Source organism: Balaenoptera acutorostrata, chromosome 13, assembly GCF_949987535.1.
Source record: "Balaenoptera acutorostrata chromosome 13, mBalAcu1.1, whole genome shotgun sequence".
Taxonomy (NCBI): Eukaryota; Metazoa; Chordata; class Mammalia; order Artiodactyla; family Balaenopteridae; genus Balaenoptera; species Balaenoptera acutorostrata.
This window is the reverse complement of record NC_080076.1, coordinates 49,755,217-49,769,826: the sequence shown is the minus strand read 5'-3', so window position 1 is coordinate 49,769,826 and position 14,610 is coordinate 49,755,217. Positions and strand designations below refer to the sequence as shown.

The following is a 14,610-nucleotide window of genomic DNA, read 5'->3' as shown; positions in this document are numbered from 1 at the left end:
CTGATGTGGAAGTGAAAAAGCTAAATGCATTCATTTATTTTAATTAATTTAAAATCAGTCAAGTCTAGGATTATAAACTATTACATTTTTAGGTGAGTTTTTGAATACTACATTGCAAATAGATGTTTTTTTTCAAGGTGGAAGTAAAAACACGACATAAAGCTGAGGCCAATTAGTCAACATCTTACCTGAAGCTGCTCTTTGTTCTCTTTTCTGCTCCACTCGCCCTGAAATAAAAAGTGGCAGATCAGTTGCAATGCGCAGCCATGAGAATATGATGTAACTAAGACGAAAGCCCAGTTAATGGTAATTTCCAGACACAGTCACTAGGTCAGCCGTGTCCAACATTCTTCTAGAGATGACTGGGCATAGAGGAAAGGGGTGAAGAATATTCTCAAATCAATTTACAAAAGTCAAAAATTAATGAGTATGCATTAAACATGCTTCTGGGTTTAAAAAATCTTGTTAGTAAGAGCCATTTACTCAACAATAAACCTACAAGGTGCAAATCCCCATAGAACAAACTGTTCTATGTGGGGGTAAACACCTGACTAAGATAAGACCATGGCCTCTTACAACCTACTTGGGAAGATAAAGGACAGACAATATAACATGAAATGAGATGTGTCCCCAAAGGGTATAAATGTTTAAGGATATGAGAGGATGAAACGATTGTTTTAAGAAATAAAAGGGTGCCCATGAAGTTACGGAGAAAGTAGTATTTGATTTGGACCTTGAGAGATACGTGTGATTTGGGGAATTTGAAAAGGGGAAAGGATTGATTCTTGGCAAAAGAAATAGTAATGGGCTATGTAGGACAAGGCTATTTGAGCAAGAAGGGTCATGTTTAGGGCTTGCTTTAAAAACTTGAATGAGAGTAGCTTTCCATAGGAAGACATATCCTAGACCAGCGGTCCCCAACCTTTTTGGCACCAGGGACCGGTTTCGTGGAAGACAATTTTTCCACGGACGGGGGAGGGGAGGGATGGTTCAGGCAGTAATGCGAGCGATGGGGAGCGGCAGGTGAAGCCTTGCTCGCTCACCCACCGCTCACCTCCTGTGGCCCGGTTCCGAAGGTCTGCGGCCGGGGAGTTGGGGACCCCTGTCCCAGAGGTTGGGCAAGAGGTAATTAGTTGAGTATGACAGTGGGAGCAGAAAGGAGGGAAGTGAGGGGTGTAGGAGACGGTGGGAAGGCAGAACCTATAGGGTCCAGGAGTTTACAAAATGTGAAGTGCAAGGGAAAAGGAAAGGTCAAGATGAATGGCTGCTAGTTGACTTTGGGTGTGGTGATGCAATTTGGGGAAATGGTAAAATAGGGTGGGAGCATGGGAATGATGAATTCAGTTTTAGACTTAATGAGTTTGAAGTGCTACCAGGAGACGGAGTTTGGGAGAGAGATCAAAGCTGAAATTATAGATGCAGAAAATGTCCATCTTGAGAAGATGGCTGGAGCTGAGGGGGGAAATGGAAACATAAAGACAGACAGAACAGAGGGCTGGGCTGAAGACAGTGACTAAGAAAACAAAAATTCTACTCTTGTTTTGTGATGAAGGACGATGAGAAGACAGAAGGAGAAGCAGACCTCCACGGAGATCAAAAGAGCACAAAGGCATGTACCATAAATAAAGTTTTAAGAAGTATCAGGGGTGCCAACAGCATCCAATACCGCTGAGTTCACGCGGTTGTTGCGTGAGAGAGAAGTTTTAGCAGAGAGAGGATAGTAAGAGGCTGTGAGGGTCTGAAGAGTAGTGGGCGATGAGGAAGATGAGGCTGAGGCGGAAATGACTTCTTCACGACATTTGCCAGCACAAACATGAATGAGATGAGGTAACAGTCTGGGTAGGAGTTCAGTCAGGGTTTCTGGGACACTTCAGCATGTTTACAGGCTTAGATCGGAAACGTTGCACCAGGGCAGTGGTGTGTGTAAACACCACAGTTGAGGGGAGAGCCTTGGTTTTGTGATGAGTAAGTGAGGGCCACCCTTCCAGCCATCACCTTCTTGTCATTTATCGACTTGTCACAGATGGAGCTAGTTACTGAGAGTTTATGGAAGCTGCATGTAAACTTTAAGTTTTTCTACCAGCCCTTCGTGTCTTTTAAAATCCTAGACTGTAAGGCGGAAAACGTATAATCCTTCCCTTGTGCAGCTGCCCAAAGTGTAGAATTCATTTAACTGGCATCTTGATTAATCTCACATTCTATTCATTTGGGTGATTTCCAGAGGACTTGTTTGATGCAATTTATTTCAATGATACAAACAGATAAATGGCATGAATGGTCCATTTAAAGGTTTCATTCATTACCAAGTATGATGGGGTACCTCCTCATTTAAGATTTTTATTGGACAAGCCACTATGTACCTTTGATTATAAATTTGTATATACTAGGGGCCTCAAACACTTTCACGAATTTTAAAAAATGCTATTCAATGCTAGTCCTGAATCATTAAAAAAAATTATAAAAAAGATGTTTAAAAAACCCCATCTTTTTGGAGAGTCTTTAACTTGTCTAAGAATGCATCATAAATCCTTAAAGTTGACAATGAACGTATTGAAGATTAATAACAGGGTATGGTAGCCAGTCTCCAAGGTGACCCCAATGGTCCTCGTCTTCCCTCCTCCTGGCATTTGTATCCTTGTGTTGTCTTCTCCCACACTGAATTAGACTGACTTGTGTAACCAGCAGGAGTTTGCAGAAATAATCAAGTGTGACTTCCAAGGTTGGGCCTCAAAAAACATTGTGGCTTCCATTTTGTTGTCTCTCAGAGTACTTCCTCTGAGGGAATCCAGATAACATGTTACGAGGACACCCAAGCAGCCCAAAGGAGAGACCCATGTGGCAAGGAACTGAGGCCTCCTGTCAACAGCCAATGAGGAACTGAGGCCTCTAGTCAACAGCCAATGGGAAATTGAGGCCTCCGTCAACAGTCAAAGAGGAACTGAGGCCTCCTGTCAACAGCCAATGAGGAACTGAGGCCTCTAGTCAACAGCCAATGGGAAATTGAGGCCTCCGTCAATAGACAAAGAGGAACTGAGGCCTCCTGTCAACAGCCAATGAGGAACTGAGGCCTCTAGTCAACAGCCAATGGGGAATTGAGGCCTCCGTCAACAGCCAAAGAGGAACTGAGACCTCCTGTCAATAGCCTGTGAGGAACCAAGGGCTCCAGTCAACAACCAACGAGGGACTGAGGCCTCCTGCCAGCAGTCAGCATCAACTTGCCCGCACAGGAGCAGCCCATTTTCTAGCCTCACTCAAACCTTCACATGGCCGCAGCTCTGGCTGTCTCCTTGACTGCAACTTCCTGCGAGACCCTGACCCAGAACAACCCAATCAGCCACTCCAGAGTTCCCCACAGAAACTGTGTGACGTGATAAATGTTTACTGTTGTTTTCAGCTGCTAAGTTTTGGGTAAATTGTTATACAGTATTACATAATTAATACTTATGGGATAATTTTATTATGAAAGTTTACGTTAATTTACTACTTAATAGAATATACCTACAGTGATGTTAGTTGTGGCAGATCAATCAGTCACCCTGACTTTCTCGTCTGTAAGGTGGGGAATCAGAGCCTGCTTATCCCGAATGTTGTGAGGATTAAACAAGTCCATATGCAGAGCCAGCAAGAAATGGAGGAAACTAACACAAAATACTGGAGTTCGAGGTTTCAGAAGGGAGCCTGGAAGGCATTGCTGATAATGTTTTTTCACTGAGATCTCAAACAGTTCCCCGCCCTTGTGTTATATGAAAGGGCTCTGTAAAACTGTGGAATGCTGTATAAATCTTCTGCATTAGTTTTATTATGCTATTAGTTCTGTTATAGGAATCACTTAGATTTCTATTCTTAGTTATGTATAGTAAACTTCAAATGAGAAAAATAAAAACTGGATAAATAAGACAATCTTATATTGAGCAAGAGACACAGAAATTGCACTGCTTAACTGGAGATAACCCTCTAGATTTCTGTTTTGGTCTCTTTATCTTGCTCTGTATGGGTGATCTTATCTCTCAGTGTTCACCTTCACAGAAAGAGATGATGTGAGACCTACATCTCCAGCTCCAAAATCTACCTAGGTGTTAGGTCTACTGGAAATCTCTATCTGTATTTTCTACTTCACAACGCAAGTCCTCAACTTAAACCATTCATTATATTCCCCTCCCAAACTGCGTATCTTTAGTGCTATCCTCCTATCTGCTCAGGCACCCAAACATGAAACCTAAGAACCATCAGCTCCTCCCTTTCACTCAACCTCAGACCACTACATTCTCTCTCCACAGGGCCTTTCACATCTAACCTCTCCTTTCTCATTGCCATTGTCCTGTTTCATAAACTTGATATTTCTTCCTGGGGTTATTTTCTACAGGCTCCTTACTGATTTCTTTGGTTTTAGCGATCGTTTTTCCATCCTTGCAGTCTGATCTCTATTAAAGATGAAAATACACATTCTCTAATATGAAACTGATGACCCTGGAAGATTTGGCCATGGCCTACCTTCTGCTACCATCCCTGAAGCACCATACAGAACACTTACCAACTATGTCAGGAATTGTACCTCCCCCTCCAACTCCCTGTGCATGATGTTTCTGCTTCCTGGAATGTCCTGTCACGTCCTTTGGGCCTATCAAAACTCTATTCATCCTTCAGAGCTGAGCTCAGATGCTGGCCCTTCAGTGAAGCCTTTGGCTTTGTGTCACCTCCTCCAACGGTCCACTCCCTGCAGAATTAATCATCCTTCTTTCTATGCTCCTTTAGTCCTTTATTTGTACCTTTGCTACAGCACTAACTCCAGTGTTTGGTTTATAATCAATTGTGTGTTTATTTCCCCAGCTGGACTGAGGCCTCCTTTAGGGCAAGGGGTGTATCCTATGCCTCTCTGTCTCCTCATGCCTCACAGTGCCTGGAACACAAATGCTTGGGATTGAGTGGACACAGGGAGAGTTTTGTATCATACCAACCCTCCTTCAAATGCTAAAGAACATGAAAGCTATTTTAGTGCTGTTAACATTGAGCGCAAGTACAACCAAGAACAGAGCTTTTACCAAGTATTTACATTACAACGGACAACCTAGAAAGCTATTATATTAGAAAAGTGGGTGATAAAATAACAGAGGCTATCAGAATAATGAACATGAACACACATTTTGCTCTAGTTGTGCTTTATTGTAACACAGATTCTACTTTAAGAACAAAGCACTAAAGAATGGTTTGCATCTTACTTCTCTTTAAGCCTGGAGGTAGCACTCCACCTGCGAGGAAACAAAATGGACTATAATTTCATAAAAATGGAATTTGCAGGGTCCAACTTTTCTTCTGAGAAAATGTATTTAGTTGAACATTAAAATTCCACATCTCATGACTACTTATTTATATAAACTGAGTTTTGACATTTTTAAAAGCTATTTTAGACTTGGGGTTGATATGGTTTCATGGAGAAACATTAAATATATATCCACTTATAGCACATTTCAGTACTTCAGTACGGAAGTAGTCCCTTAATCGAAGTGATTGTTTCTGATCTTTTAAGACCACAGGCACGTAAACGGCAATCCAAGATGTCTCACCAATAATGAGCAAGGTGTTTGTACCGCAACTCAGTATCTTATGTCACTTCTAATGAAAAGAAAATTTTGTGCACACATATATATGTATTTATGTGTATACATATATACAAATAGTGGGTATACACATATGTGTGTGTAAATATATGCATATATACATACATATAATGCATTACATATATGTACATGTGATATATATCTTGTAATTTTACAATCAGGCATAGTCTAATCTCCAAAATATACTCTCTCTTCTACCTGCTTCCATCATTGTGTAATAAAGTGTGTCATGGAATCTTATCCAGCTTCCCTCACTGCACTACCAATTTCTCAGTGCCAATTCTGAGTGTGCATTCAGTCACAGGCATCTTATCTGCCCTGCTCCGAGAGGTATTATTAATCACATCCTGTTGCTAGGATACCTGAGAATGTTCATTTATGTCCAATGTTTCTTTGGCAAAATGCACTATGAAGATGGCATAGAATCATGACAAGGAAAATTACTGTGCACATGCTACTTATTTTTAAAAAGGCAGCGGGGGAGAGTAACGTAACTACCAGATAATATAATGTGAACTCCCATGAATTTTTTTTTAATACCGTTTGTTTCACCTAGACTTTAATGGAAAACTGCTGGCAATATTTCTGGATACTGAGAATCTGTAGTACTTCTCTACTTCTGAGTTAACTAGGAAAAGTAGAAGGAGGTAGGGTTTTAATTCTGTTTACTTTATAGGGACTTAGAGAGGGCGAGGCTTTAAGATTCACTCACTTCAAATGCCTCAATTACAGACGGGGTTACTAGGTTACAGTGCTAGCTGATTTGTAAAGCCAGCCTAACACCCAGGCCACCACTATTGCATGTTTAGCTATTTTAATGCAAGACAAGAGAAAAGTAATCTTCAGAATGTGCATTTGAGTAATGGGAGAAAAAATGCCTTTATCAATATCTTTAAAAATTACTGTTGTTTTGGGTATTAGTATACCAAAGATTCCTGCTTATTGATTGTAATCAGAGAGAATATGAATTATATATATTTTATATATTCACCTAAATGCAAATAAAATTCACCTAAATGCAAGGTTTTTCTTAGTCAATCTCTTCCCACAGGAAACAGCATGATATAGTGAAATAAACATGGACTTTGGAGTTAGATGGAGTGACTTCCTGTCTTAATTGCTGGTCCCTAGGAGCTATGTAACCCTGGGAACAAGGCATAGAGTATCTCCTCAATACATGTTCCTTTCTGTTGTCTCCTCTTCTCTCTCTAGCGCTTGTGTGTGTGTGTGTGTGTGTGTGTGTACACAAGACATACATATACATAGTATCTGTATATCTATATTTATCTATTGTATCTATCTATCTCTACCTAACTCTTGTATTTCAACTGAAAGCATAAACAATTTGAGTTTTACTTCCAATATTGTTTCCAAGTGGTATTAGCAGAGTGCTATTTTTATAATCATGCTAATAATAGTAGCTAATGTTTATTAAACAATATCTATGTGCTCATCACTGTAATCAGCATATTATATGTGTTAATTCATTTTATCTTCACAGTATTATGAGACTTTATAAACATTCTACCGATTTTCAGGTAAGAAAACTTGGTAGAAAATTGGTAAATAACTTTGCCAAATCACTGAACTACTTAGTGGCAAATAAATAATGAGAGGATAAAAAAAAGTTGGGGTGAAAGGTAGGGAGGAGCAAGGATTTGGATATCTATCCATAAGCCGTATATAATCAGTCCCTAGGTTTGGAGGGTTGCCTGAATAAATTATTTTGTTAAAATATTTCCATAGGGGCTTCCCTGGTGGCACAGTTGTTGAGAATCTGCCTGCCAATGCAGGGGACACGAGTTCGAGCCCTGGTCTGGGAAGATCCCACATGCCGCGGAGCAACTAGGCCCGTGAGCCACAACTACTGAGCCTGCGCGTCTGGAGCCTGTGCTCCGCAACAAGAGAGGCCACGACAGCGAGAGGCCCGCGCACCGCGATGAAGAGTGGCCCCCGCTTGCCACAACTAGAGAAAGCCCTTGCACAGAAACGAAGACCCAACACAGCTAAAAATAAATAAATAATAAAAATAAAGGAATTCCTTTAAAAAAATTTTTCCATAGACTTTTTAAAGACTAGCTATTCATTATTTATCAAATTATTTGTCTGAATAAATGAACTGCCTATTTTAGCTGCTAAATACCTAATAATAATGTTTCAGGAGTAGAATGCCAAAAAGACCTTCAGATTTTGAACTTTTTTAGTAGTTTGGTATTTATTTAGTACCTACTATGAGTCGGGCACCCTAATAACACTTAAAAATTATTTACTTTAGTTTTCACAACTGAGTCGATATTTTTAAAAGCTATTTTAGACTTGGGGTTGATATGGTTTCATGGAGAAACATTAAATATATATCCACTTATAGCACATTTCAGTACTTCAGTACGGAAGTAGTCCCTTAATTGAAGTGATTGCTTCTGATCTTTTAAAACCACAGACACATACATGGTGATCCAACGATGTCTCACCAATAATGAGCAGGGTGTTTGTATCACAAGTCAGTATCTTATGCCACTTCTAAGGAAAAGAAAATTTTGTGCACACATATATACGTATTTATGTGTATACACATATACAAATAGTGGGTATACACATATATATGTGTGTATATATATTCATATATCTACATATACATAATGCATTACATGTATGTACATGTGGTGTGTGTCCTGTGATTTTACAATCAGATATAGTCTAATCTCCAAAATATACCCTCTTCTACCTGCTTCCATCATTGTGTAATAAAGTCTGTCATGGAATCTTATCAAGCTTTCCTCACTGCACACCAATTTCTCAGTCGCCAATTCATGGAGTAGATGAAAATTACTTCCATTTTCCAGTAGAGAAAGGGGGCTCAGAAAATTCTCTGACATGGCACAAGGTCCCAGTTAGTGATTAGCAGGATTAGACTTTGAAGCTGAGATCTGTACCCTTTCTGAGCTTACTGGCTGCGGTGATTACAGGCAGGTCTGTAGAGTGGTAAAGAGCTCTTCCACTTAATCAATGTGGGACACCGGCGCATCATTTAACCTCTCTAAATTGTATTTATCTGGAAATAGGGATAATACTAGTTCTTACTTCACAGGGTCATTGTGAGGGTTAAACAAAATAATGTGTTTAATAATAATCCTAAATATTTTGAGTGCATAATGCAATCCCGTTTATAATGTTCTCACTTCAGTGCCTGGAAAATAGCAACATAGCATATTGCCAGGTGCTTCTCTTTATGAATGTTCCATGTCAGGTGGTCCCTGGTAACATATGATACTTCTACATATTCTCAAGGTCAGTGGCTTTGTTTACACAAATATTATAAAGTTTATTTTGAGAGTTTCTTCAGATTTTTACCATCACATCTCTTTCTTGCTTTCCCTTAGAATTTCTAATCGAGAAGTAGCTTTTCACTTTAGTGAATTCCTTTCCTCTCATCGTAACTCTTTCCAAATACAAATTGGTTTGATAAAACACATTGATATGGCAAAACTCTCCCCAGTTATGAGCTCAGATGAGATGATTTTAGAACCCAGCATGTGTGGTCCAAATCCCTACCCAAATTTTGTACTGACCAGCAGCTATGGAACTGTCAACAGTCTGATATGGTCTAAATAGAAAGGGAGAGCTTTTCTAGAAACCAGAGGACCTCATGACCAGAACTTATTCCTTGAAACAAATGGTAAGACCTTGAACAAGTAACTTGACATTTCCAAGATTCACAGGTCTCTTTAGTTAGATAGGTAAATACTATCTTTCAATAATACCAAAAGAAGTTGTACAAACAGGGATGTGAGAAGATTTTAAGTACCGTACTATAGGGCAGGAACAGAGACACCTAACTAAGCCACTGTAAAGACCAGCTAGTCTAAAACCAAAAAGGACCTATTATATAGCACAAGGAACTCTGATCAATATTATATAACAACCTAAATGGGAGAAGTTGAAAAAGAAGAGATACATGTACATGTATAATTGAATCACTCTGCTGTACACCTGAAACCAACACAACATTGTTAATCAACTATACTCCAATATAAAATAAAAAGTTTAAAAAAATAGACTGTAGAAACTGCATAGTTTCTCTTTGGTCAATTGTACAAAAAGGCAGAGGAGTTTATTTTATTATTGATACCTGGATTTATGCTGATGCTGAAATGGCACTGGCCTCAGCAGACACTGTGATGAGCCTCTATGGCTGTGGACCCTCCCTGTCCTCCTGCACGTTTAGATAAACTCCACTTCTCTTTTGTCCGTTTCTATTTGCTGAGTTCATGTGTCACTAGGATGCTTAGGCAGACAGAGCCATTATGGGCACAGTGCATGCTGTGAGCTCCAGACAGCGTATACTGAGCCACAGAAAACAGCCCTTCAGAAACATATCGATACCGATAGATCTGGCCTCTGAGGTTGGCCATCTGCCCTGGCAGAGCTGATACTCCATCTGCGCCCCCTAGCCCTGGGGTCTGCCATCCGTCATCGCGTGTAAAAAGCCTGAGAAGAACTGAATGCTCAAAGATTTTTCCTGGGCTGACCCCTCTACAGAGAAATAGGAAAATCAGTAGGAGAAACAACAGTTTTATGTTCTCTTGGAAATTCTCAAGTATAGAATTTCTTCCGACTTAGATCCACCTGACAAGCACGTGATTAATGTGACAAGCAACAGTTCCTTTCAGATTCCCAACATTGGCCTGGGTGAATTAAATCTTAGAGCAAACCTTTTGATATTCAGAACCTCATTCCGAAGCAGTCATTTGTTGGCAGAGAAGTTTTTTGGAAGACCTTTAGATGTTGAAGTCAGATTGGAAAAAAAAATCCAATCAACCCAAACCCAGGTCTTAAATATCTCTGCAAAATGGGAATGCTAGTTTTACTAATATATGTTTCAGCTACTGACCAAAGCAGGGATGTGTGCATTTGTACTTTCCTGTGTGCAATAACATGTTCCTTGTACATTAGATGTGAATAATTATTCTTTTTTTAAATAAATTTATTTATTTTATTTTATTTATTTTATTTTTGGCTGCGTTGGGACTTCGTTGCTGCACACAAGCTTTTCTCTAGTTGCAGCGAGCGGGGGCTACTCCTCGTTGCAGTGCCCAGGCTTCTCGTTGTGGTGGCTTCTCTTGTTGTGGAGCACAGGCTCTAGGTGCACGGGCTTCAGTAGTTGTGGCACGTGGGCTCAGTATTTGTGGCTCACAGGGTGTAGAGCGCAGGCTCAGTAGTTGTAGCACACAGGCTTAGTTGCTCTGCGGCATGTGGGATCTTCCCGGACCAGGGCTTGAACACGTGTCCCCTGTACTGGCAAGCAGATTCTTAACCACTGCACCACCAGGGAAGCCCCGTGAATAATTATTCTTAAGTGACATAATATTCTAGGTGCCCTTGGAATCTTCATTATATAAAAGAAATAGGAATGAATTATTTTGCAAAATAAAGAATCTCTTCATAATATAATTATTCAGTCCTGTGCTAGAATAAGAATGACCATGTTTTAAGAGGTGGAGTCAGTTTCCTTCCCACTGAACTGTCCAGGCCTTCGTAAATTGCTTAACGAGTAGAATATGCTGGAAATGCCAGTTTCTAGGTCTTGAAAATCAGGCAGCTCCCACTTCCCGAGTCTTTTAATACTTGCTCTGAGAGAAGTCTGGCCATAATGTAAGAAAGACTAACCTGAGACCACCATGCTGTGAGGAAGCTCAAGCAAGCCACACCTGGAGGCCCCGTGGAAAGTGAGCTGCCTGAATCATACATGACTGACAACTAGCTGTTCCAGCCATCCCAACCCAGGTGCCAAACTTGTGTGTAGATGATGAGGCCATCCTGGAAGTGGATTTTCTAGCTCCAGTTGCTTCAGCGAACACCATATAGATTAGACAAATTGCCCAGCTGAACCTTTTCCAAATTTCTAACCCACCAAACTGAAAGCAAAATAAAAGTTTGTTTTATACTATTAAGTTTTGGCATAGCTTGTTATACATCAAAAGATAATAAAAACAACTCCTTTTTCTGTTTTCATAGTAAGAATATTTATTGATAAACCTATCAATATATACCAGTATATATTGATTTTTTTTTTCCCCTTAAAGCAGGGCTCACCTAGGTTCCTTCTTTCCTAAGATGGCTTGCTCAACTACACCTATAAATATGTTCTATTATCCAGCATTTTAGCATTTAAACTTATTCCTCTTCATGACACAGAGTGAAACCTGTTATTATTGAGTGTGGTTAATTTATGTACAATCTATATAGATTAATATGTACTTTGGTTTAATAAAAGTATTACAATATTAGCCTATGTCCAGGTTATCAATCAAAAGTAAAGTGGAGACTTGCCAATTATGTAGCATTTCAGAACTTGTCAACCATCAAATGAGGCACCCGTTTGAAGCAACATTTAAATATTCATCCAGGCTTCAAAAACTTTATCGCTGATGGTAGGAAATTATACAGAAACCCTCTGAACTGAAACACTGAGAAGATTCAACAGCCATTTCTGCTAAATAATTTAAAATTATCTTACTTTCCCTGGGTAGATTTACTTTTAAAGGATAAATTAGTAGAATCTATATTGAATTAAGAGCTTTGATATTATTTAAGGTTCATTTTCTGTATGAAGGCGACAAGGGGAAACATTTCATTAAGAAAAGTAATGATTTGACTCCAGTCAGACACTATGCTTGTGAAGTTGGAGTTTGTTCACTTTAAATACAATTTATTTGGCTCATGGACACACAATCCAGCCCAGCTTTTCATCTGAAGGAAATGAGCACATTTCACTGCTCTCTCCTGTGTTCTTAATCATCTCCTCATTAGCTTGTGAAGAAAGCTGCTAGGGGCCAGAGGTGAGCTTCATTTTACTCTTTGAGATGTCAGCACCATTTTCATTCCCGCTAGCCCCAAGTTTTTCCTTTTTTATCTTTAAAAACTCCTCATCATACTTATCCTTTCCTTCACATTGACCCGCATCAAAGGTTTGGGCCTTAGACATGCAGGGAAGCTCTTATTTCACAGACTGAAGGAAGACGATGAAGAAAGTGTGCGTAGATTAGTGGCCATGGATTTACTGCTTTCAGGCTTTGCAGTGTACTTTGTGGTCTTGTAAGACTATCCTCTGTAAACCTGGTTGACTACCCGAGTTTACTAGAAAAGTTGTTAATGATCTAGTCCATTTTATGTATAGGGGAAGAGGCTCACCAACACTTGGGTCCTTCAGAGAAAGCAACGAGAGAGAAATGTTGTCAAGCCCCTATGACATGACGGGCAGAAAGCTCAGCATTTTATGTCTGCAACACTCTGTAAAGAGTAGACAAGAAACTCACGGCCAAGGTAAGGGCCGTGGAAAGCAGAGTCTGTTGACTGGCTCAATGGATGCGGCCTCCAGCAGGGGCTGGAAGTGGGTCTTTACCTAATAATAGAGACAGAAGAGGAGACGCTCCAGGAGGGAAGGGAAATAAATATCATCTGAACACCTAAGGCAATAAGTTATTTTCTGGCGAAATCTTTTATTGGTGTTCGGTGTGAGATGCTGATTTCGGAAAAAGCAAGCCAGGGCTGACACAGTGCAGAAGGGAGCTCCTTCTGATGCAGCTTACCCAGAAAGACAGGAAGCGGAGCACCTCCCACTCCCCCACCCCGGAGAGGGTGCAGGTGAACACAGGAAGGGGGTGGGAGCATGGAGGAGAGTCTTCTCACCGACTTCAGCCACTGCAAGCTTAGATTTGCACAAGACTGAGAATCTGGCATTCCCAGGGGAGGAGAGTAACTTTCTAGCTTTGTTTACTATGGCAGACACAGCTGAGTGCCTCCCCTCCAGTCACAGCTCCTCTTGTTCCATGCTGGTACCCGACCCTCCAATCACATGAATGACATGGATGAAACATGACTGACATAAACTCACCATCGTGGTCCCACTCCCCTTTCTTTAGATGGTCATTTGACATTTCTGACCAATGACATGTCAGATGGATTCTGTTGAAGAATTTCATTGAAAGGTTTCCCATGCCAATAAAAAACAACAGATGGGAGAAAACACCTTCTTTTCTTTCTTTTTTTTAAAATTTTTTTTTCTTTTTTAACATCTTTATTGGAGTATAATTGCTTTACAATGGTGTGTTAGTTTCTGCTTTATAACAAAGTGAATCAGTTATACATATACATATATCCCCATATCTCTTCCCTCTTGCATCTCCCTCCCACCCTCCCTATCCCACCCCTCTAGGGGGTCACAAAGCACTGCGCTGATGTCCCTGTGCTATGCGGCTCCTTCCCACTAGCTATCGACTTTACATTTGGTAGTGTATATATGTCCATGCCACTCTTTCACTTCGTCCCAGCTTACCCTTCCCCCTCCCCGTGTCCTCAACTCCATTTTCTAGTAGGTCTGTGTCTTTATTCCTGTCTTGCCCTTAGGTTCTTCACGACCATTTTTTTTTTTTCTTAGATTCCATATATATGTGTTAGCATACGGTATTTGTTTTTCTCTTTCTGATTTACTTCACTCTATGTGACAGACTCTAACTCCATCCACCTCACTACAAATAACTCAATTTCGTTTCTTTTTATGGCTGAGTAATATTCCACTGTATATATGTGCCACATCTTCTTTATCCATTCATCTGTTGATGGACACTTAGGTTGCTTCCATGTCCTGGCTATTGTAAATAGAGTTGCAATGAACATTTTGGTACATGACTCTTTTTGAGTTATGGTTTTCTCAGGGTATATGCCCAGTAGTGGGATTGCTGGGTCGTATGGTAGTTCTATTTTTAGTTTTTTAAGGAAACTCCATACTGTTCTCCATAGTGGCTGTATCAATTTACATTCCCACCAACAGTGCAAGAGGATTCCCTTTTCTCCACACCCTCTCCAGCATTTATTGTATGTAGATTTTTGATGATGGTCATTCTGACTGGTGTGAGATGATACCTCATTGTAGTTTTGATTTGCATTTCTCTAATGATTAATGATGTTGAGCATTCTTTCATGTGTTTGTTGGCAA

General features: G+C 40.2%; 1 protein-coding gene across 2 annotated transcripts in view; it reads right to left on the bottom strand.

Annotated features, from left to right (window-relative positions):
• CHST9 (carbohydrate sulfotransferase 9) overlaps positions 1-14,610 on the bottom strand; it is a 242,795-nt gene that overhangs the window by 127,353 nt on the left and 100,832 nt on the right. For both annotated transcript variants that reach the window (XM_057527104.1, XM_057527105.1), the window contains exon 3: positions 189-227. In XM_057527104.1, coding sequence (XP_057383087.1) covers positions 189-227 — 39 coding nt within the window. The remainder of the gene's footprint in view (positions 1-188; positions 228-14,610) is intronic.